Here is a 25,000-nt window from a genome sequence, read left to right as displayed (position 1 = left end):
CTGACAGCATTCCTCTATTGTAGTGCATCATAAATCTTGTAGTTTTTGTGTTTTATAAAACATGATGAAGATATGTTTTACTAATTTATAATAATTCCTGAATTGTTAACTTTGCTGAAATATTTTATATACAATGTTTTATTTGTTTACTCTTCTGTGCATCTCAGTGAGTTGAATTCATTTATGGTAGTTGAGTTTTGATTACATTGTAGTAGAGATTTAGTGAGCAGTGCTTGGATGAGGGGGTAGGGTGGAAATGACAGGAGAGGGGATAAGAAATGAGGGATTAATGAGAGACATAAACTGAAAAAGAGATAAAATAGTGTAAAGAATAGTGTGCCACCAGCAGGCCTGATTGGCCTGTGGAAGGAGCAAGAGGGAGGAAACAAAATGTGAGACTTGGCCAGCCATTTTGTTGATCGCCTAAAGAAATCAATCAAGGCCCGCTGGAGCACACTAATTGAATTACACAAGTGGGACTGGGGGGGGGGTACACATGGCAAAGCTGCTACAAAACAGCGACAGTGGTGGGCAGACCACGGCTTCAGGCACTTTCTGAAATTAATCATCCATGCCAGCCCCTCCTCACTTCTTTTTCCCCTCTGTCCCCTCATCAGTCCTTCTGTTTTTCTGTGCTTGTCTGTCTCTTTAACTCTTCCTCACACCTCCCTCTGATTGTTTTTTTTTTCTTTTTCTTTTTTTCTCGGTCTACACTCCTCATCAGTTACATTCTCTTTTCATCCCTTCTTGTCTTTTTTCCTTTCTTCTACATCTTCTTTCTGGTTTTCCCCATTCTTAACTCTCACTTTAAAACTGGTTCTATATGTGGGTTTGTCACTATTGATGTTTTATTAAAACTCAGATATAGTCTGACGTGACATTTTCTGCTGGTGTACCACTGCTGAAAGGACATTGAAGGTCTTCAAGGGAATGTTCCAGTATCCAGTAAAATAACTCCCGTTGGATAGATATGTAGCTACCCCTGCCTTCAAGAGCAATCTAGATCATTGCAAAATTCTGATAAGAAAATGATATTTTACTGGCACAAAGTAGCTACTCTAAATGGTTTCACAGCAAGACTGTCTGTTCCATAATCTGAATTGCCCCTCATGCACATATTTGTTGAACTCTGCCCACGCAGTCTTTTTGTTATCATACCTTGGCACCTCAATGCTCCTCATCAGATCAGCCTGTGGCATGCAGTACTGTTAACCAGGGCAGCTGTCACAGCTGGGACGAATGTCCAAGACCCACTGCCCATCACAGCCTTCTTTATCAAATGAAAGAAGGCAGTGAGCAAACAGCTAGGAGTTGGTAGCAGTGGAGATTGGAGGTTGTGAGTGTTGGAGGGCAGGAAGGGTCACTTTGACTGAGAATAGAGACTAATTGGTCCACATGGAGGTGATGTCATTATTATCAGGGACTTTATTGGCCTGAATTGCAGCCACTGTTTCTTCACCTGAACCCAAATGGTGCAGCATACATCATGAAAGAAGACAGAAAGAAGGAATTAAACCAGTATGCTCTCTTTTGACCCAGAAAAACACGAGTTATTGCTCATCTGGGGCGGTACTTCCTGCAGTTTACTGATGGTCAGTGTGGCCTGTAAGTGGATTGAGAGACTGTCATGTCCCAGGACATTCTCAGATCTTAGGAGTTTATTCCCACAAACATGTCCTTCAACATGTGTCCTTTTTAAGTGTCCTTGGACGAGATAAAGTAGGAAGTAAAATAGTGGTCTAATTTTGGTTCACTTTGCATTAGACTTAAAGGTAAAATGTGTTATACCATAGTATAGCATGGTGTGAAAGTCATTTTGAGCTTATATCATATAAAGTGCAGTTTAACTAACCATGTTTATTATTAATTGTGCGATCTCTTGGCAAACAGAATAGTTAACTTTTCATGTTTCCTAATGAAATCAAGCAAAACAAACTGGTCTTAAGAAGTCCTTTTAATTGTGTTTGTGATAAGACTTCACAGCTAGAGAAAGGGAAGACATGACACTAGGCCTCATGGAGGACTCACTTAATAAGCACAGTATGGCTATTTTGTCAGCGACACCGTAAATTGTTGTTCGACACTAGGCAAGTCTTTTATCAGTAAAGGTCCATTGTGTGAACAGACTTGGTGCATGGGTTTTATTGTGCTTGTGAAAGATAATTTTCAGCATTTATGTCATCCCTTGTGTTTCCCATTTTACTTATTTAAAAAAAAGAAAAGGCAATGGATATTTGCGCTCTGTCGTGCCACAGGCTGGCAGGGCAGACAGAGGGCAATTATGCAAAACACAGATACAGCCATCTTTTTTTTTTAAAGGAAATGCTAGGAAAGAGACACATGCTGGTGACAGGGTTTTTCAAAGAGTGGAATTGTTTTGTTTGTTCACATGCATGTGCAGGCTGCTGCTGAAGATAGGACATCAAAGTTCAGTTAGTTTTGATTTCAGTATGTTAGAAGCCCTTAGAGGTCTGTTGTCATTAAATGCTAATATAAGTCTTTAAATGGACTGCCTGATAACCAAGAAAGTGGTACATTTTATTAAGTGGTTACAAAGTTCATTAATTACATGTATGAGATTCATTTCTTTAAATTAACTTTGTTTTATTGTTAACAAAGGACAAAGCGGAAAATCAAGGAAAACATATAAGGTAGGCAACACATCCTCATAAAAAAATGACTGTATAGGTCTAAGATTCAGTATAGAAAAAACAACCTATAGTTACGTTTGTGCCATCTAGCAGCTGTAGTAATGCACTCTAGTTTTCCAAAACCTTTACAAATCAGTGTTAAAAAAGATCATTATATTGTATGGTGTGTCAATGCTGTGGTTAAGCCTGGTTAGGTTTAGCTTTAAAATCACGTGTTTAGGGTTAGGGCAAGCAGTTTTGGGTTAAAATGATCATTTGAATCTCTGTTCTTATGGCAAATGTCCAGACTTGGAATTGGAGGCATGATGCTCACAGTTGTGAGCAGGAAGCATACAGTAGTGTCCTGCAGCAAAATCCACTTTCTATCTACCTATCCACCAAACCCACTCTTATCAAGGCACAATCATCTTAGCAAATCACTGTATATTGATGCCTTTTGTAAACATAGTGGTTGAATTTCAGACCTTTACTATAATGTTTTCTTGCGAAGACTGGCTGGAGACAGGATAGTGGAAATTACAAAACGGACAGAACAGATATGCAACTCAAAGGAAAAGCATACAGTGTGGCACAACACATACATAAGACCAGCAGGATATTGCATTACCAATATGTGTGAATCTAACCGTGAGAGGAGCATAAAGCAGCTCAAAATAGAATAACTTGTTATTTTGCTTGTGCTCTTTCTCTCTGTCTGTTCCTCTTCTCTGGCTCTCTCTGGGCTACTTCCATTTGTTTAGTGGGTACAATTAAATTCCTTAGTATTTTGTTGTTGTTATAATTCATTTTCAAATGTGAATCCAGTTTAAGATAAATCAGATTTTCCCAAGAAGACTAATGTATGTGCTTTGTTAAGTGGCAAACATATTGTTGTATTATTTTATCTCCTTTAATTTTGATACAGAATAATAATAGACAAGTTTAGGACAGAAAAAGTAAGTTATATGAATAATAGCAGTGTCTCACAGCTCTCCTTCTTTCATTGTTCCTCTATATTTGTTGTGTCTTGCTTCCTTTGTCTCGCCCTCCTATCGCTCGCTCTTTCCTCTCCTCCCTGCCTTTTTCTTCCTTGCTTTTTTCCTGCCTTACTTGTTCTCCCTCTCTCTGTGTCCTACCAGTGGAAAGAGTCTTTATGTGTTCTTCACAGCTCCACTTTGAAATAATAACTAGAATATGTAATGAAGCCGGTAGGGGTTTGGAAACAATAGATAATAGCACCTAGCAAGGAGCCTCCACCAGAGATGGTGAGGAACAGATGAAACTCCCTCTATCCCCTCAAAGACTCCTCTATTTTTCCCTCCTTTTTGCTCTCTCTCTTTTGCCAGAAGATACAATTCCCAGCATTCAATGTTAGTTTTAATTGGCTTTCGACAAATTTAGTTTGGCTTGTTATCTGTCACCCATCCTCATTGTAGTAGTTGTGTGTTGACCTTCAGATGACATTTATAAATAACAGTTGGCACACATAAAACAAAATATTAAAATGAGATAAATTCTTACTATTAAACTGTTTGGTAAGAGTCAACAAAAAGGGGGCTTTAACACACCAAAAGTCCTTCAGCATTCTACTTTATGAGGCATTGAAAAAACTGCATTAACTTCAGTCTTCCAAAGATTTTATAATTCAGCACAGGGACTAAGGCTGACAGGCCCCTGGCAGAGTTTTCTGGAACCGTCCACCTAGCGTTGAACTTCACACAGTCCTTACTTTGTGGTCTCCCTGGTGTTGAGGCACTAGGCTTCTGAGCACAATCCAACCCACCTGCCACCAGGCTGGCATTTGCTGTTCCAAGCACACATCAAACAGATCCAAATCAGGTCCCTGCATAAATGCAGAGCGAAGACTCCACCACCTGCACTCTGCAGGTAGACGTTTTCATTTGGATCATGAGCTCAGTGCCAAAAACAGCTCCCTCTGGGGAATGAGAATGATCTGAGCCATAGAGGTACATGAAAAGAAGGGAAAAAATAAGAGCATAGATTGTTATACCTTCATGTCTTTTTTTATTTTTTTATTTTGTTTGTTTGTTTGTGGGGTTTTTTAACAATAGATATCTTAATTCCAAGTCCAAAGTGTAAAATACTCTTATAGTGTTAGGCCATGGCCAAGGTGGAAGCATGACTAATCTTTGTAATTAAGCAGGATCGATGGTCTCATTGGTGGTACAGCTGAAAAGCGTTATTAGACCAATGTTCCAGAATAGTAGCCTTGTACAACATTGTGTTCACTCTGCTTGCTGATTTGATGGAGTAGGTTATGGTATATTACAAAGCATCCTGGGCAGCGGCTGGCGTATTGATCCTTCCTGGCTAAACGCTAACGAGCGATGGTGCTGTGTTTGTCAGGGAGGCCTGGGCTGCAATCTGTCTGCTGAGCCAGCCAGAAGCCCTAATGATATCATCAGGAAGTGCCGTCAACAGCGCTCTAACGAGGAATGATCTGACGCCCGTTGTTTCACCCCCCCTCCTCCATCCCCCCACCTTCTCCACTGTTGCTACCAAGCATTTAGGTGGAGTTTATTTGCAAATACAAGAGAAAGGGATACGGAATACACTCTGTTAGAAACGTATAATCCCAAAAGGGATCATATGAAACATTATACCCATAAGTATGACAGTGACCAAAATGGTGAAAATAACAGAGAAACATTAAATTAATTAAGAAAAAATGAAGAATGTCCTCAAATTGTGGAGGTCAGTATTAACAAAAACACACAAAAGGGAATACAGATTAATTAAACAACCCTGTCACTATGGTAACCAGAATATTAGTTAATACGGATATACAGTAATTCCTTTTTCCGTTATGTGTTTACAATATTTAAGATTTTGATTTGATTTTATTATTCTGATAAGTAGTTATTACAGGATTTGTAATTATTTGAGCGGTGGAAATGCAGAGCGGCTTGGCTGCTGCATTATGCACCAGGCTGTGGTGTTCATTTGGCCATGAACTATATGTCTGGATATTTTCCCATGACCCCTCTTCCTTCAACACACACAAACTCTCCCTTGGAGAGTGCTATGCAAAGGACGATGTGTTAATCTCACTCAGAACCATCTCAACAACAATCTCCATTACCTTTCATCACACTTACCGCATTTGTATTTAAAGAGATCTCATGTCATACATAAAGTTCTATACAACAGCATAGCTACAAATTTAGTGTGACTGATTCAGTCCACACTTTTATTTATTTAATTCTTTCTCTTTTTATCTGCGGATGGCTGAGACTGGAGAAGAACCCAGTTTGTCATGGCAATATGCATTAGCATTGTAGAGAGAAACAGTTCTTGGCGAAATGGTCCTGAGAAATTCAAGATACCCTCCATTAAGAAGATTGTCTGACTCCTTCATGCACTGTCACTGACAGATCGACTAATCATTTCCTCCCGGCTTTTTTTTTTTTCTTTCTCTCTCTTTGTCTCTTCCCCCTCCCTGCTTGTCTTTGTTGAATATTATCATTTCCCAGGTGCCTTGCAGATCGAGAACAGCGAGGAGACAGACCAGGGGAAGTACGAGTGCGTGGCGTCTAATGTGGAAGGCGTGCGCTACTCGTCCCCTGCTAACCTTTATGTGCGAGGTAGGGAGCAATCCAGCCCCAGAGCCAGGGCAAAAAAAAATAACAAAAAACATCCACCCATACTAACAAAAATGTCTGCACCCTAACCCTTCTCAGCTTGAAGTGGCATTACTGTTGAGCTTAAATGATAATTGCTCTCATTCTAGTTCAGCTGTATTTGCACAACATGTATTTTGCAAAATAGTATTACCTGAGTGATATAAATCTTTTAGCATTGATAGTATTTCCTGCCCATAAATGTAATTTCATATGCACTGAAACTTCCAACTGTAAAACTATAATTGACCAACTAATGTTCTTCTCTGTTATGATGTTATGCTCCATTTTGTGTCTTTCAATGCCCTCCCCTACTCACTCGGAAGGAAATGTGTAGCACAACAAGCCGTATGTCTTCACTTTATCGGTTGTGAGACGCCTTTTACTTGTAATTGTGTGCCCGATCAAATGTTTCCCCCTCCATCAAAGTTATGGAAGCCCAAATGAGTCGGGAAGAACTTCCTTTTGATTAGTTTGTTCTTTCCAGGTACAGGTGCACAACGGTAAGTCTTGATTTTGATTGAGTGGCAAGGAAGTAGTGTCCACCAATCAAAATCTCAACCCTTAACCCTCTCCATATTTAAGGGGGAAAGGATTTCATTGCTGAACTAATAGACAAGGACTGTTAACAGCCAGCTGCTCTGTATTACATAAAAATGTCTCTATCGCATAGATTATGAATGGTACACTCCCTCTATGTTTTCTTCATGGTGTTCTGGAGCATACATCCATAGTATTCCCCTGTTTCTGCACTGGGGTATTATCTTTAAAGCCTTTTACAGTCAGTAGTAATTTTGGCTGGCATGTTCCAGCAAAGTGAAGATATGAAAAACAATCAGTCAAAGGGAAAGTTGAGTTTCATATGAAACAGGCAATGAGGACAAAAGCCTACCCTCTACCACTAATGCTAAATGACAATGACTCCCTGTTGAGGGGGCTTTAATAAATTGAAGCAGTTGCATTTTCGACATGTATTATTTATATTGTGCATATTAAATAAAGATGCCTCGGTATCTACTCAGTTTGTTCCCTCTGCTGTGTACCAAATAACTTTGTTCCCAATAAATAATTCACTACTCTGACATTATAAAATGGGTCAGGGAGCTGCTTTTTCATTATTATTGCTATTATCATACCCTGTGAAGTAGCTGCATGGGAAAGAAAAATTCAATTGTGTAGAGCAGAAGCTAGAAAATGGTTCGTCAAGATTACTGTGTCCTCTTGTCAGCATTCATCCTGGAGGCTCATACTGTCTCCGATGTGATGCAGTGACACTTGTTGTCAAGCAGCTATCAACCTTGCTCCTCATCTACCGCATGGTAGAAATTAAAAGGTTTATGGCAAATTATGGTCAAGAACTCAACAGGAATCATTAAATACCTATAATGGGAACACTTTTTTAACACAGCACTGGGATGTTTAGTAGTTCCTTTGATTAAAAAAAAAAACATGCAGCAATACCCTGGTATCATTTCCAACAATTCATGCAATCTCCATGAACACTGGCTCCATCAGCATGCTTTTTAGAGAGTACACAACGGTCATAATTATTCAGGTACTTTCACACTATGTAACACACTTGTTATGCCTTGATGGTGTCGACCTTTGTCTGTTTTCAGTTAACTTTTGTCAATCAATTCTGATACTTGATGTTGACTATGTTTTGTTCACAAAGCGAATTGCACTTGAGATTAGCAGCTGTGGTAGGGATCAATTTCCAGGGAAAACAAAACAAAATCCTAAATTTTATCTGGGGCATACAGTACCAGGGCAAATTGAGACTATAACTCAAGGAGAAACCATAATGACAGTGTTACTGATTGGTTTCTAACAACATTTACTGTAACTGTCTTGAACTGCAGCTGCTAATTTCAGCCCAAACTGTGTCTTTTTTTATTTTCTATCTCTCATTAGTTTTTCTTTATTTTCTCTTTATTTGGTTTCCTTCTCTAACAAAAGCAAATACAGCCACCACAGGAGACTCTCCTTGTGGCTATAAGGAGCTTGTGAAATTTTGAATTATGAGTGTGGTACGCTTGATTTGACTCCAGTGGCGCCTCACCATTTTTTTTCTTACCAGGCGACAGTGCGGCCACTGGGGTGAATCTGATTGTTTTGGTTCAAAGTTATTTAAGGGGGAGGGCAGGCAAGTGTACTTTCAAGACGGGTGTCACTGATAGCAGGGACAAGGGAAAAGGAGGAAAAAGGATTAAAGAAAAGGGAAATGTAGCTGCAGCTAAACACCTTGAGGTGGCTTTTTTTACTCTCTCTGTGTTTCCCCTATTTTTCTCTTCTCCTCATGTCATTGTGTTCTGCATCAACCCCTTTACATCCCTCAGAGCTTCGAGAAGGTTGGTGTGTTTTTTCTTTTTTACTTTTTTTAACCCACATTTTAAAAAAATCAACATGTTGAAAAATTTTAGCTGTATTTGCCTATTACAGAGCTCAATTCATTACGAATTTGAAGAAATACAAATCAGTTAATCCAAACTGCTAAATGATTATGAAAGAATTTTTTTCTTTATTTCCAAGGAAGAAATGATGAAATCAAACCCGATTAGCTCGGGTTTTGTTAATTTACTTTTATGTTTGCATTGTGGGGCCTTTTCTCGTTTTGCATCCTTTGGTATTGCTTCTGCACCAAAAGGCTTTCTTGCATGTTTTGTCATGGAAACCCAGCACATGGAAATAACAGGACCTTTTGCATGATGGAAGAATGTAACTGCGCTTGCATGCCTGTACAGAATACCTTTGGCCGTGTTGGTCTTTTATACTTTCTGCATTCCCTTTGTTTTGTTCAGTTGTTATCTTTTCTTTCCTTGGTTTCTCTAAAAGTATTTTCCCCGATACAACCCTTTTTGGCTTTCCTTTATTTAGTTTGTCTTTTTGTGTTGTGATTATGGTGTTGTGTTTGTGTGTTTTCCTTTAGTTTCAGTTCTGTATCTCAACTTATTTTTCCGTTAAAATGTTTGTCTTTTTGTGGTTAATTTGTTTGTGGGATTTGTGTTTCTTTTTCAAAATGATGCTGCTTCTTGAGTCTCGGAGTGCATATGCAAATGCCGAATGAAATAATAAGTGTGAATTCAGCCAGTGTTCCTGTCATCTTGTTTATAGCGATCCATTACTGACAAAATTAGACCTGATTGGGCCTGATTGGGTTCCATGGTGCTTTCAGGCAGCCATTAAGGGATGCCATTTACAGTGTCATGTGGATCAATAACAATATAATGACTTCGACATCACATTTGCTGTTGCTTAGCGGGTGCTCAAAGATACTTTCATTTTCAAATGGTGGCAGCTAGATGTGATTGGTTTTGTTTAGTGACTGCTGTTTGTGTTCCCTTGCAGTCATGACACTCAATCAAATTATAATTTATTATTCAAAAGCCCCCTCTTTCCTCATTCACACACATACACACACAAAGAATAGAATTGATTTTCACATTAATGTGACTAAAGTAATCAAGATTGTCAAACTGGACTACAACAAGAAACGCATTAATTTGTTTTTGACGCATTTATGCTGTAGTCCCACAACAATAATGAGTTGGAGATCAAAGCTAGCATCATTCACTGATTTATGTAGCAACTGGCTTTGTACCAGCTTCCCATTATCTTTTAAGATGTTCCACCTAAATGTTAGAATCCGTTTGTACATCAGGTTTTCTGACATATTCAATGGAATCACATCTATATTGAAACTCATGTCACCTGCTGCAGTCAGCTTGCCTGGACATTTCATGGCTGCACTAGTCTTACAGAGAAAGGGAAGGAATGGCGGTTTTTGGTTGGTGATATCACTTAATTTGTTTGTGTGCCTATGACAGTGCACTGATCTCCTTAGAATTAGATTTACTCTGAAGTATCTCAAAGTCAAATTGAAAATTACTATAGCTCCAACAGCAAACAAATCTGCAATGTCCATGCTCTGGTAACCAGTATTGATCCATAGTACATAAGGCAGGGTTTTTGTGTTTGGTTTTTTGTTATTCTCGACAACACTCTGCACCAAATTCACTTTTAGCATACGTTTTATGCTGTTGGACACTTTGGATGTTATGTTATGTTGTTCAATGTATGTTACTTATGAACTCTTTGACACATAACCTGACAAGTATGTATAAGCTAGCATGAGATTTTGAACTAGTGATTATTTTTTTGCCCATTTGTGGGTAATTCTTCAGCCTTTTTTCATACAAAGAGTAAGCCCCCATCTATCAGCAGAACAAATTACCTGAATACTGAATATAGTTGATACATTTTAGGTCCCAGTCTACCATATGCCCACCATTTATTTTTTTATTGCACCAGCCACATCACTTGTCCTTAAGGCAAGGCATTAGACAAATATAATAGGTAATTAATGTGTTAAATAATTATCCCTTCTCATCTAGTTATCCCAGAGAAAAATTGGGGTTTTAGTTTCAACACCTCTTTGCACCAATTGACTGTTAAAAGACATCCCATCAGTTATTGTAACAGTTGTGCCTGTGAATGTCGACATTAAATAATGTGCCACTGCTGCCCTCCACATTATAGTATCCACAAAGCTTGGCAAAATCCCTCTCAAAGAAACGGAGAATAATGAAAACCTGACAATGTCTACATTCAGTCTTTATAACCAGTTCTAATTTTTAAGAACACTGATGCAGAAAGACTGTGCTGTTATGAACGCATGCGCATGTGTGCCCTCCTACAATGATATTTGCCTGGTTTTGAATGTGCTTGCATGTCCTGCTATGCATTTGTGTGTAACGTTGGGAAAGAAAGCTAGATTACACCTTATGTTCTCACTGGCCAAAGCAAAATCCTGCCATCTCTATTAGATGTTTGTCTCAAGGAAGTTAATCACCACCCCCCTCAAAAAATCATGTTGTAATTAGATGAAATGTAATTTTAATGTACATATACAAGTGAACTCCCTTTTCCAATCCGACTGATGATATTCATTGAAGGGATCACAATGTGGGGACATACTTGCAGTACTATTTGGCTGTTGTCATCTACCTGTAACAATAGGAAAAGTGATATGCTCTGAAAATCTCCTCAATCCACTGCTTGCTATTATCAGATACCCCTGCCATGATTCCTGTCAGTTTTCTTTAGGTAATAATTTCCATTTTGATGAGCCACCCATAGTGACTGTTTAGCATTGGCGCAGCCAAGGTATGTTAATACTGGCCGACCCCTGCAGCTTATATGTAAATGCTGTAGGCCTCACCCAGCAAGTGTGACTAAAGGATCTCCATACTGCGCCTGTGTCCTCAGGCAGCAAGAGGGTGTAATCTCAGCTTCAAGGTGACACTAAAGGCTGCACATTATTTTGGCTTCCCCCCTTCATTTTGGGGCAGCAAAACTGCCTCACCAAAATGGCCGATAATGTCCACCTTCTGACCTCTGTTTTTTGGCACAAATCCCTCCACAACACCGCCCACTATTAGAGTTAGTGCAGTACTCTGGCGTTCTCTCTCGACTGCTTTTCACCTCGTTCACTGTAAGGCTTTTTGTCTTTCTCTCCACATTGGGGCTTGAAACAAGATTAATTGTTGTTAGTTGTCCAAATGAAAGGTATATGTTTGTTTTATTTTCTCTCAATTCCAAATGGGCCGGCTGGGCTCCTGGTCTCTGTGAATGAGGAGCCTGTCCATGCAATTGGGATTCTTTATTTTCTTTGTTTCATTCACAATACATTTAAATGGTAGGATAGCATAGGGTGCCAGACACACACACACACATACACAGCTTCTGAGAGCTTATCAGACCAGTCATTTCATACTGGCCTATGTCTAGCTAATCATAGTGCACTGACTCATTTGCATGTGAAAGTGACGTGTAGACACACAATTATGTTGTGCCCCAAAGTGTCCACTGGGTTTTAAGATTTATCATTTTCTTTCGCAAGATGTACTGTAATGTGCTGTAGTATCAACTGACCTTGAGCTCTTGATCTTCTGTTGTAACCAAAGACCAAATTTATTTATGTAAAACACTGTGCATGCTGTTGACGGGTAGACTGTCCCCAGCCCATCTATTGTCCCTGTTTTGTAAACTGTAGTTTGATGTCCTATTACTCATTATAGATGCCGTTGTGCCATTAAGCCTCTTTAGCAAGACATTTCTTAACAAAAGCTCAGTGATTGATAGATTTCAGATTCCACTGACTGCTCTCGCCGCTTTACCATTCAACTAGAGTTTTATTATAAAATATTTTCTAAATTATGGTTGGCTGCCCAATGAAAAGGCTGGTAAAATAGACATAGACAATAGTCTTATAGCCACAACCTAATGATACCACCATTTATCAGATGGTTGGTGTTACTTTCCCTATTGCCCCTGACAGTGTAGGTAGCTAAAGGTGAACAGAGACATCTTCCTGTGGGGAAACCTCATTCACTCAGCCACTACAGCTCCCGGTCCATTGGCTGACCTGAGCCCCTGGGAGAGAAGAGCACCATCAGACACAATTTGATTGGATGTTTCCCCTAAAAAATACAGACCCTGTTTGCCCTTCAGTTTTCTTCATTCTTTTGGATCAGAGGCTAAATTCAAGCAGAGACAAATTATAGCTGAAAAACATCTAATAGTATTGATGCATACCTCTTTGTTGAATACAGCTGCACTCTAGTACTGTCCATGCTGTTCGGACTTAGTTCTTTTTGTGGATTTGTTCAGTTTGATTTGTTTTCTTTCATTTGATTTTGTGCGTGTGTGTCTGGAACAATGCTATATTTGGGAATGAATGGCATGCTTGGATGGGCTTGGGTGACATTTTTGGATTGTATTGGTTCTCTGGTGTCTGCCCAAGTGGATGAGGGCGCACCTGTATATGTCACTCATGCCATACCCACACCCATGCATGTCCTTGTGAGGAATGGGCTGCCCTTTCACCTTTATTGTTTAGTTAGGCTTTTTTTTTTTACAAATTTGAATGCAGATGCATATTTTCTGTCCCCACATGATGGACTTTTTTGTCTTTTTTCCAATTTTTGGAATACCTCCCATTTGGACTTCATGGCTATCCAATAATACTTGTCATGATGAGACAAAACATGATATCTCAACCGAAAGGTCGAGCGACCCATTGTCTAATTCAATTTTTCCTACAATCAGGGCAGAAGAGATTATTTAATACGTTTTTAATAGATTTTTTTTTTCTTTTTTTTTTAAAAGCCATGTTGGCTTCTAATGGAAGCATTCTTTCACATTGTTATTATAGATGTTTTAAAGGACAGCATACACTTTAAATCTACTGTTGACCATTTTTCATTGTACATTTTCACAGTGTGTGAGTTTGTGTACTACAAAAGAGCATTTACTCAAAGGTCAGCAATTTTGGCCTTTAAGGTCAGGTCGTGTCTTTTCCAAGGTAGTAACATAACTGACATTACCAGTGATGTACAGGACTGAGAGGATGCATGTAGAGTAGTTAAGAAAAGGGCAAATCAACAGCCTAACAGTGGCTATACAAGGTCTCCATCTATGTTTGATTTAATATATAATTGACCATTCATGTTTTATTAGTCTTTTTACATGTAAAGCAGAATGCAATTTCTAATGCTGAATATGAAAAGGCTGGTAAAAAACAATAATGGTAGATGTGCTTCACTATTTGGATTTGGCATGAAGCGCCGGCTTACGACTAAATGTCATCATAATGTATGTACATGTTAGTGCTCATTTCAGTGCTCAGGTCAGTACATGTCAGTGTCCAGGTAAAAATTCCGTCAGAATGTGTGCAGTTGATATTTGTGCCCTTAGTTTGTTGGAAAAAGTCAAACTGTCCCATGCAACGATCATATGAATCCCATTTGGATTGACACGGTGTATTTTGGAATGCTAGCTATCTTTGATGTCCCTCTAAGTCTCCCCCCTACCCTGATTCTACCCCCCTTAGCCCCCTTCCACTCCACACACACACCTCACATCTGCACACCCAAAGACTTCCCAAGTTACATATGCATTTTGTTGCAATGTTTAAGGCAGGGAGGAGGGAATGTGTAGTTGATTCTTGCTTTTAAGCCCCAGTGTGTGAGACCTCCAAACCCACTTTGAGCCATGGTCTTTCTTTTCTTTTGGTTTAGAATCACAGTCTCCTTATTCTATCCCCCACTTATGCCCTCCTCCTCCTTCCCTTTCTTCAACAACCCACAACCCTCCCCTTCCCCTTTGCGTACTGTACAGTATGTCTGCGTGCCCATCCGTCACTGTCTGTCTGCCCGTCTACCTCTGTCTGTCTTATTGTCTGCTGTCTTGCTGCTTGAGTCTGTTTTGTTCTGCCTTGTGTCTTGTCTCTTGTCCCTGTCTTTCCTGTCTTGTCTATCTGTCTGTCTCTCAGTCAGCTCTTCCATTTAGTTCATCATTTTTTACTTCTACATCTGCACAACTATCCTTCTCCCTCTTTGACCTTCTTTGCATCCCAACAAACATTTTGACATTGGAATAGATGTAGATATAGGTTTGAAAAACTCTTTAAAATAAAGTTACACACGGAAGTATGGGCCTGTAGTTGTCCATAACTGTTATATTTATTTTCATAAATTGAAGTGTTTTGTAAAAATAAGTTAAAAATGTTTGGAAATTAACTTTTTTTCATTTACCACAAGAGGGTTTTCCCTGTTTCAATACAAGGTGGTACCTAATCATGGGGCATGTAAAAAGATATTTCTCTAATGATTGTGTATGTTGGATGTTTGGTGTTAAACTGAACAGCAGTAAAGGCAACTCGGCTTGTCTTGGGTTGTCTAAACAATTACTTTTGTCGGTTAGATTAATATAGGTATGGGAAACCCTGCTTCCCTTACTCTTAATCTTACTTTCCCTTAATCTTTTAAGAACTGTGTGCTCATTTTGGTAAGCATTGAATTTGGCCACCTCTTGTCATTATCTGTCAAGTGTTTGCTGGGATGCCTCTCATGAACACACAGTGTTTTTGCTAACTCATACTCTTTCACTCTCTAACTCTGCATACTGTACACACGCACAGTCTTCACTACATCAACGCAAAAAATACTTCCATATATACACCTACACACACATACAGGTACACAGTACCTTTCACATCCTCTGTGCCCTAGGATCATTATCAACCTCCTCCCACTCAAATTTCAACTCCTATCCATGAGTATTGAGGTTCTCCCTGTCTCCCTCTCTGAGCTCTCATTCTGCCCTTAGTCATCTACCTCTCTCCTTCCTTTTCCCTCTATCTCTCTCTTGTTCTCTGGATTTCTACTCCCTGTTGATCCAGTTCTGTTTCTTGACTCCAACACTCTGTGATAGTAGACTCTCTAGCTACAACTACTATAATTCTTTTTCTATGTATTTCTAGGCACACACCTTGTTCCTCTATACTTATTTTGTGTTAACTGGGACTGCGATGTGACAATGTGCCACCATCACATTTTGTCACATTAGCTGGAGAAAAAAAGTTTACACAGCATTGAAGCGGGTTACCCCCCCTTTACCCTCCTCCAAACCTCCCCTTCTCTTTTTCTTCCTCTGTCACTCTTTGTTCCTCTGTTCCCTTTCTTTTTATCCTTTCCTCAGATGCTCTATCCTTTATCTGATATCTCTTCTTTCCTCTCCAATCGTCTTTTGTCTGGGCATGCTAGCGACCCTTCAGTTATATTCCTCTATGCATTTTATCTCAATTTTATATCTGATTTTGTTATCATTTACTCCTTAATTTACCTCGGTCTATTTATGCATGCTGTCTGTGAAACTGATAGCTGCATCTATCAATGGAACCGTGTCAGATCTTAATAAGGCTTTGTCCAGTGGATCTACCCTAAACCACAAAAATCTGATTAAAGTTTCTCATCTTTAAAACGTCTAGGCAGTAGAGACAGGTAACAAGTGCAAATATACGCTAGATTGCGTTTAGAGACCTTGTAGAAATGGTCAATAGCCCAGTAACCCTATACTTCCTGTGCTATGGGAGAAGCCTATAAGGGCCTACTTCCTGTTTGGCATGAGTGCCTGAGAGGACAGGAAGTTCCAGGTTGCCATGTTGGCCTAATGTGATAGCATTATCACATGGCCTTTTCTACACACCTTCATAGTTCGGGATTAGGTTATGCTGTAGTGGGATACACCTCAGCAGCTCAGTTCCAAAGATGAGAAACTCGTAATAGATTTTTGTGTCTTTAATTGTGCTGTGATGGGTCAAATATTGGTCAATGGAACCTTGTTGCTATGAATCGTTGCTTTATTGTTAATCTATATTGTTGTTGAAGCAGTTCTGTTAGTTTAGTTCCTTCTCATTATTTGTATATTTTTATGTTTTGAAAAGTCTATTTTTATTTTGTGTTTCAGTTCACATTTACTATGTTGAACCTTTTGTGTTAAGTATTTCCTTGAGAAGGGTCCATTTTCATCTGCCTCTCTTGTTACCTCTCTTTCTCTTTTTTTGACTCCCTTGCCCTTTTTTGTCATCCTCTCCCCCTCCTCATGCCTCCTCCCAGTCCGTCGGGTGCCTCCTCGCTTCTCCATTCCACCAATGAGTCAAGAAATTATGCCTGGTGGCAGTGTGAACATAACGTGTGTGGCAGTGGGGTCCCCCATGCCTTACGTCAAGTGGATGCTGAATTCGGAGGACTTAACACCAGAGGATGAGATGCCAGTGGGTAGGAATGTTCTTGAGCTGAGCAGTGTCCGGGAGTCAGCCAACTACACCTGCGTGGCCATGAGCAGCCTTGGCATCATTGAATCTGTGGCACAGATCACTGTCAAATGTAAGAGATAACTGTGCTCATCAAGAATGGTACTTATGAGGAAGATTATCAGGAGCTGAGTTTTGCATATACAACTTGTAGAGAAAATTGCTTTCACAAAGTACATTGGATTAATGTTCTTGTTGCACTGTGAATTAAAAAAAAGTTTTCCCTTTTTTTAGCAAAATTATTTAATCAGTCACTGTCACAATAAATGACTACCTCTTCTGTCACTCCTGTCTCCTGTCAACATAACAGCTCTCCCCAAGCCTCCAGGTACCCCTATGGTTACTGAAACCACAGCCACCAGTGTGACCATAACCTGGGATTCAGGAAACCCGGACCCGGTGACTTACTATACCATCCAGTATCGAGCCAAGTCCCCAGATAGCAAGTACGAGACAGTGGATGACATCACCACTACACGTTACAGCATTGGTGGCCTCTACCCCAACACAGAGTATGAAATCAGAGTCTCAGCAGTGAACACAATAGGCCAGGGTCCTCCCAGTGAGCCAGTAGAAACCCGGACTGGTGAACAAGCCCCTGCCAGTCCTCCACGGAACATCCAGGCCCAGATTATATCCCAAAACACCATGATGGTGCGCTGGGAAGAGCCTGAAGAGCCCAATGGGCAGATCAAGGGCTACCGTGTTTATTACACAATGGACGACTACCAGCCCATGAGCCTATGGCAGATCCATAATGTCCAGGACAGCGTAATCACCACGATCCAGAGCCTGATTCCTCAAGAGACCTATACCATCAAAGTCCTTGCATTCACCTCGGTAGGTGATGGACCCTTCTCAGAGCCCATCCATGTCAAAGTGCTGCAAGGAGGTAAGGATATGACAACTGATTTTGTCAACTTGCTTGCTGTTGTTGAAACTTTACAAAAATTAGTTTGATTCCACTGGTTTGGTATTCTGAAGTTGAATTCCATGCCCAATTTCATGTACAGTTGGAACCTCTTTAATGTTGAAATATTGTAGAAAGCAAGTTGTTTAGTAAGTTTGAAAATAAGGTTTACAGAAATTTGGTGTATCTTACATCTGCTTTTTAGAAGAAGTCTTTCATAACCAATGAGGAATGTCGTCAGCTGTTTTTATGCATCAGGAGTATATTTCTGAATCTTTAAACAGACTGGGCCTGCTACCAAAGAGATTTTTCTCCCCTGCTGTGCAACTATCACCTGCACATCTGCAGTCTGAGCAAACAATGACAAAAGTCTATTTGATCATGGCAATCTGAAAAAGACCAGCCAAATTTGTAAGAACAAACCACTGAGAAGTCACTAGGATCAGCTTTGAGGCTAAATGACATGATTCCATTACTGCACATCTAACTTCAGGGACCTCAAAAAATAGAGCACAATAATATCTTTCAGAGTACAAAAGCTTGCTGTCGGGAAACCATCTTTTGTACTCCACTTGGAGCTATTCCTTTCCATTTCATAATCCTCAGTTATTTTAGTCATTCTAAAGACATGGGTTTTTTTTGTAGTTGTAACATGATAGTGCCCATCATAAGGGTATTTAGTTTCCTTAAACATATTCTGTTTGTCATCTGATGTCTTTCAGTTCCTGGTCAGCCATCCAAGTTTCAGGTTGGTGCTGTGTCTGACACCAGCATTGAACTGACCTGGGAACCTGCATATGAAAAAGAGGGAATTATAAATTATGAGCTTCGCTACAGGGAGGGAAGTATTGGCACCCAGGTAAGAATTTCAATGTCTGTTTGATTTCTCCCCTTTTGCTCTTAGAGGTTAGGCAGCAGTTCATGGTGATCCAATATTACATTTCAGTACAACCAATTTGAACCAGAATCGATGATAACTTGTGTTTCCATTAACAGATGAAGAAAACATTTGGACCCACCTCTTCATATGTTGTGGAAGGTCTCCGCCCAAACACAGAGTACCATTTTTCCCTGGCAGCCATCTCTAACAAAGGCATCGGAGCCTTCACCAATGAAATATTACAGAAGACCTTGCAAGCCAGTATGTAGCACTTTTTTCATTGTTCTTTTTGTGGGTTGGCTAACAATAGTATTTTCCCCAGTGAAGCAGTTATCTTATCCTTTTGTGGACCTTTACTGGAGTGAATTCTAATAAGATGTGCTTTTTCCTTTTGACTTGAGCTTGCAAACTTTATTTTTTCTGATGGTACCTACATCATTACCTTTGAACTATGACTGTGTTTTTCTCTGACATAATCAGGGTTCAAAGTTGATTCAGAAATTATGAACTACATAACAGACTTTCTTGATTGTGTGTGTTGCTCAATTCTTGCTAAAATGTGTGAGTTATTATTTTGATATCTGAATTAATTTTATTTACCTAAATGCAACTGTGAATGATATTTTCTACATCATGCGAAGTCACATTTAAACAGTATGCTTTGTCAAGACTTAAAGAGCAACTAGCAGGTTCAAGAGTCGATGTGTGGAAAAAATTAAGTTGAGACAAAAAAATGTATATATGCACTACAATGATATCCGGGCTCATTCTTGTTAGACAATTTTCATTGTCATTCTCAAAACAAGATTTTGGATATGATGTCACACAAGGGAGAGTGGTCAAGCTAAGCTAAGCTGAGCAAGCTAACACTAAGAGAAATCATTTGCCATCGGCGAGAAATCAAATTGTGGTTTCAGAACCAGTGAAGAACTACCAAGCCTACATTTTCCGCTGAGGTTCTGCCTCTATGTCTCTAAGAAATTCAACCTGCATGTTGCTCTTTAAGGTTGAAATTAGGCTATAAAAAGCTACAATCACATTTAAGACTGAGTGTTTTATAACCTTTTAATTTTAGAATTATCTTACATTCTAACCTGGCTCTGGTGCCGAATATGTATAAGTATACCCAACACTATCAAACAAATCAAGTCTATGTGGACTGATAATTGTGGTGGTTCTTTTATTTCCCTTTCACTTTTGTTCATATTTGCTTTTCCTTTGTCAACAGCAAGTGCACTTTTTTCCACGTGACAGAGACACAAAAAATGTCAATTCTCCTATGAAACTGCCAAGGCTCTCTTATGAACTTTAGTAAGATTGGGACCGAGGAATTTCAGGTTTAGTCATCAAAGAAAAAAAAAATCCTATCAGCGTTCACCAAAAATACTCACATGCCCACTCCCTGAACTTATTCCAGTATATAAGTACTGCACTGATAATTTGATTTTACAGATGACAAGAACACAACTGAATTATTTAAACCAGACGGCTAAAAATAACGGGTGATATCATAGCTCACTGTAGTGCAAACTATAAAAAAGACAACACATGCAGCTTATCCAATCAAATGTCCAATAGTAGCTAAAGGACTGTTGAAATGACAGCGTATGAAATGCATGTCTTTTGGATTTACACAGCACACAAAGATTAACAACAATGTTGTGTATTAATGTTTAATGTATTAATGGTAAAGAACCTTGGAATTGTAGCTGGATTTGCAGGATTACAGATGGGGTAGTTATTGTGGGTCCTAGTGGTACACAATAGAGAAAATCACAGATAAAAAGACATATAGATATATTCATTGTTAAAATGCTTACCTTTGTTGTTAATAAACTGACAATACCCTGTTGGATTTAGTGAGGGCTAAACTAGAAAACATTTACTGGTACATAGGAGAGCCATGGCATCGGAGTAGACTTCTTTTAACACATTTTCTGTTTCTACCAGTGCAACTTGTTGGCTGTGCCCCCACATCTGGTCTGTGGGGACTTTGGAACAACCACTTCACAGTTCCTTTTGTTATTGCTGGGCAGCAGAGCTACACAGAGAGCGCGAGTTGCATGCAACACTTACTCCTGTCGACTGGGGGTGCTGTTGAGAACCTATCACTGCACCGTTGATCTTTGATCAGTTCAGGCATGAAAATACTTTATGTTCATCCAGTCCCATTTCTGTCTTGTCGTCATTCGAGTCTTTGTGTGCATCTTCACCTGTCAATATGTGTTTGTGATTTCCTTACCTCTGTTTATGAATTTGCTCTTGACTGGTAAAACGCAAGCTGATTGGATTGGATACACTCCTGTTTTCCTCTTACATCACCCTTTTCCAACTCTGTTTCTCTCTTTGCCACTTGTTCCCTGTGCAATGGAACAAAAGCTCTCCTTGGAATGGCTTGACATCACCTTGCTCACTTTGTGTCCTCCTCCTTTTATGTTTAGTGTTTTGAAAAAAGGTTTGAGTTAGATTTTTTTTTAAATCTTATTTCTATTACTTTCTGGGTTATCCAAAAAAAATATTGGTTTGACATCACTCCAAACAGTAGCTTGCTGCTATTTTATGTCTTTCTGCTGGGTTCTTGCATGAACCCAAGTCCACCACAGCCAGGCCACAAACCGTGCAGCAGACAGAGTAGCATGTACAGACAGCATTGTCAAACCCTTGTCCACTGAGCAAATGTGGGTGTGAATAAGTCTAAATAATGGCTCTTCTCAAGTCTTTGCTTGAGACAAGGGACTCTTCCTGTCATGTCTCATCCATACAATTACAGTGGATAGAAAGGATAACCACAGGTTGATAATGGTATTTTCTGCCTGCCATAGATTTTTGATACTGCTGTCCAGGAAATGAGTGTCAATTCATATTTGAAGTGGTACTAGATTTTTGAAATTACCAATGCTCATTTCCATGTCAAGATTATCAAATACTTTTAGGGCTGTCATATTAAGGTTAACAGCCATCTTTACCTTTCTTATCCATTCTACTTATATGGTTTCACCTTAGGCCTCAAGTTTGTGGTCACTGTCAGGCAATGTGTTTATCAGAAGTCCCTACTCAAGTGAGACATGTCCATTGGTTCCCTCACTGCATAGGTCATTAAAATCAGGCTAAGTCAGTCAAAAGAAAAGATTTCCCACAACACAACACAATAAATAATATGATCTTTTGGATGCTTTGAGGTAAGTGATTGTGTGGATTTGGGGCTTCAGTCTGCCATAACCTTTCTCAAAGTCCTGTCACGGGCATCTACCTATTCATCCAATTACCCTTTTTTTTGCTGTATTTTTCTTTTTTCTGAAACACCACCAACTGAGAATTGGAAGGGTATAATGAGCAGTCTTTATACATGACAGGGATAAACATTAAACTGACATGTCTGCAGGTTGGCTGCTTATACAGTTCAGGAATAGCATCATCTGTATGCATCTAAGCCAGTGAAAAGCCATGTGACATATATAGCTTGTATTAAGTGCCCTTCAGAGTGCAGTGTTACATAGATAGTTTAAACTGTCAGCCTTTTGGGCAAACACCAGCAAAGCTTATTTTATTTACAGCAAGTATAGACCACACATGAACACAGTAACAAAATATCCAATTGTGCCAGGCTCACGAGTACTATACCATAACTGTGGGTGTGGCACATAGACAGAGAAATGCCCCATACATATAATATAGTCTCACACCATACACTGCACATTAATGATGAAGCCTTTTTTTAACAGTTACTTGAATATTGGTTGAATTAAGTGTACACAGTCAAGACAGATGCGAAAACTGATAACATGTTAAGAAAGGAGCTGAAATATAAAAAAGATAAATGATTTTGTCAGTTGAACACACCTATTCAAAACACATTACAGAGAAATGGCTGCATAGCATTGTAATATTGCTTCATGTATAATCTCTGCTTTTGGTATTGTTAGTGCCATACTGTACTCACATCCCTATAGAACCATTTAACCTGGATTTCAACCCACTGTCTGGCAGACTGAAACCCTTTTCCACTAAGTAAAAAGAAAAACAGACAACATGATTTCCCTGTTTGCTTTGTTGTCCATTATCTGTGGTATAAAATGTTTGCTTATTGTTGAAGTTTGTGCTCAGTTCAAGCAGCATTACCAGAGGCTATTGTCATGGGGGCCACTTTGTCAAGAACATGTGAAAAGTCACTGAAAAAAAATTGACTGGATAGTAACCTCTTAAATCAAAGAGCACCTCAATCCTTTCATTGAGTTCTCTTGGTTCTTATTACAATAAATATACCTGATGTTACCGGCAATAGTGGCTCTCATTCAGAAGCAAGGCCTCTTGGGGTATACTGCCATTGTCAGACCAGGTTGAGAAATCATTTTTTGTGAAACTGTTTAGAACTGGCCGGAGTGGATCCACAACCAGAGAGCTGGGAGGGATCCCAACATTTTTTGAACTGTTACCCAGTTTCAAGGCATAGTAACAAGGCTGAGATGGACCTGAGAGTGGGTGTTAGGGGACTGCAGAGCCCCAGAGTGGCAGATAAGAATCCCATTTCATAGAGTCAGAATTAATTTCATGCTTTGCGATGAGCTATGAGCCAGGCCCTTGGATTGTCAGGCTTTGTTACACGTTTAGATTATACCTAGAACCTGCCAGTAGCCAGTCAAGTGCTGTCTCTCAAATTAAAGTGGCAGATTCTAAATCCTCTGTATTTAGCCAAACAAGCAGTTTAGCCCTCCCACTTACTGTAATTGCAGGAGGTTTTTAGATATATTGGAATATTTGTGTGAGCCACAGCATGGCCATTTGGCATCAGGGGGGATTAATTTTGTAATGATCTACAAATACGAACATCCTGTCATTCGACGCTGCTGATGAAAATATAATTCAGATGCAGACGTGCTTACACTCTGATAGCAAACGCACTGGCAATCTGTGTGTAATATGTATCCACTGAAGATGTCATACTGAATGCAGTTTTGATCTGAAGGTAGTCATAATGATTAGGTATGGCCCCAGTACTTGACATTGCAGACTTTATACTCATAGCTCACAGTCATATCTCAACAGACTTGAAAGTCAAATAGAGGGATAGGAATGCAAACATGACTAATTATTTGTCAAATAGCATTTAAGAAACTCTTTCAGGGAAGCTTCAAAAGAGCCTCAAGTGAAGCATTAGCCACGTTTCTTCTTTTGTGGTTGTATAGTTCGAGTATCCATAATCCTACCACTGGCCTTCATGGGATATGCACTTTATTAAAGCTGTGCCCCAGCCAGTCTTAAACTGTTATCAGCCATGAGGATGCCTGTGCACTGTGATATCCTGGCCCCTGTCAGATTCACAGCCCTTTTCCGCACCACAAAGATTGAGAACTGAGCAATCATTCTTGACGTGGAGAGTTTGCAAATACAATATGAGTAGAGGAAAGAAGCTGAAAGGCTCAAAATCCAGTAAGACCGTAAGTAAATAAGCCCATTGGACACAGAGAAGGGTTTGGGAACTGTGGCTGAGGTCCTGTCCTATTTGTTATGTGCTGGAACATTCAGCCTTCGCTGGTTGGAGGTCTTTCTGAAACCCCTGTTGTTGTTTTTTGTTTTTGTTTTTTTTGTTAATATTATTTTTAAAGCCGTTCTGCCCAAAGTGACAGTGCAGTCAGAACAGTATCATTAAAGTTTCATGAATTCAGAAATACAAGCTTTCCATCTTGCCTTCCTCTATTCCTGTCTTGGCATTCTCAAAATGGCAGTGAGCTGCACCGCAATACATAGGCAGGGGGCTATGAAATGGGATTTATTTGAACAAATTGTAAACAAGGAAGGACATTTTTGTATGTGGCCAAGTGAAAAGAACAAAATAGCTGGGGAGTGAAGTTTCCCCCTATCTTTTCCCCTCTCAACATCTTGTGGACCCCCCCCGGCCCAAAGATACAGCAGTATTAAACAGCCCTGACTACAGCTCAGAGCCAACTCTTTCCCTCTGAATAGGACCAAACTGGGTCCAAAATTCAAGTCTCATTGGCTCAAAATTTAAGGTGTTATTTACTGATTCAAAAATGGGGATTGCTCAAAATGTCTCGCACATTCTATGGGAGGGAAAGTGTTGAGACTCACTGACTATAGAGTAAGCACGCTCTGTAGTTAGGAGCTGGTGGTAAGAAAGTCTTTCAAATTTAGTATTTGTGGGAGCCAGGTACGTATGATGCAGACAATGCTTGTATTTTGGTTTTGTTTTTCTTTTGTTTTGTTTGGTTTTGCTTTGTTTTGTTTAAGGAGTTAAATGTTCTTATTTTCTGTTTATGCTGAGTA

General features: G+C 39.6%; 1 protein-coding gene across 6 annotated transcripts in view; it reads left to right on the top strand.

Moving 5' to 3' along the window:
- Positions 1-25,000, top strand: part of ptprsa (protein tyrosine phosphatase receptor type Sa) — a 190,063-nt gene that overhangs the window by 106,405 nt on the left and 58,658 nt on the right. For 3 of the 6 annotated variants that reach the window (XM_062423804.1, XM_062423806.1, XM_062423801.1), the window contains 6 exons: positions 6,125-6,235; positions 8,611-8,622; positions 16,732-17,001; positions 17,239-17,820; positions 18,561-18,697; positions 18,835-18,979. In XM_062423804.1, the coding sequence (XP_062279788.1) occupies positions 6,125-6,235; positions 8,611-8,622; positions 16,732-17,001; positions 17,239-17,820; positions 18,561-18,697; positions 18,835-18,979 (1,257 nt within the window). The remainder of the gene's footprint in view (positions 1-6,124; positions 6,236-8,610; positions 8,623-16,731; positions 17,002-17,238; positions 17,821-18,560; positions 18,698-18,834; positions 18,980-25,000) is intronic. The other 3 variants (XM_062423807.1, XM_062423805.1, XM_062423802.1) reach the window with 1 other exon arrangement.

The sequence above is a fragment of the Scomber scombrus genome, chromosome 8 (genome assembly GCF_963691925.1).
Source record: "Scomber scombrus chromosome 8, fScoSco1.1, whole genome shotgun sequence".
Lineage (NCBI taxonomy): Eukaryota > Metazoa > Chordata > Actinopteri > Scombriformes > Scombridae > Scomber > Scomber scombrus.
Note: the sequence above shows the minus strand (reverse complement) of the source record. Positions and strands in the feature narration are given on the sequence as shown.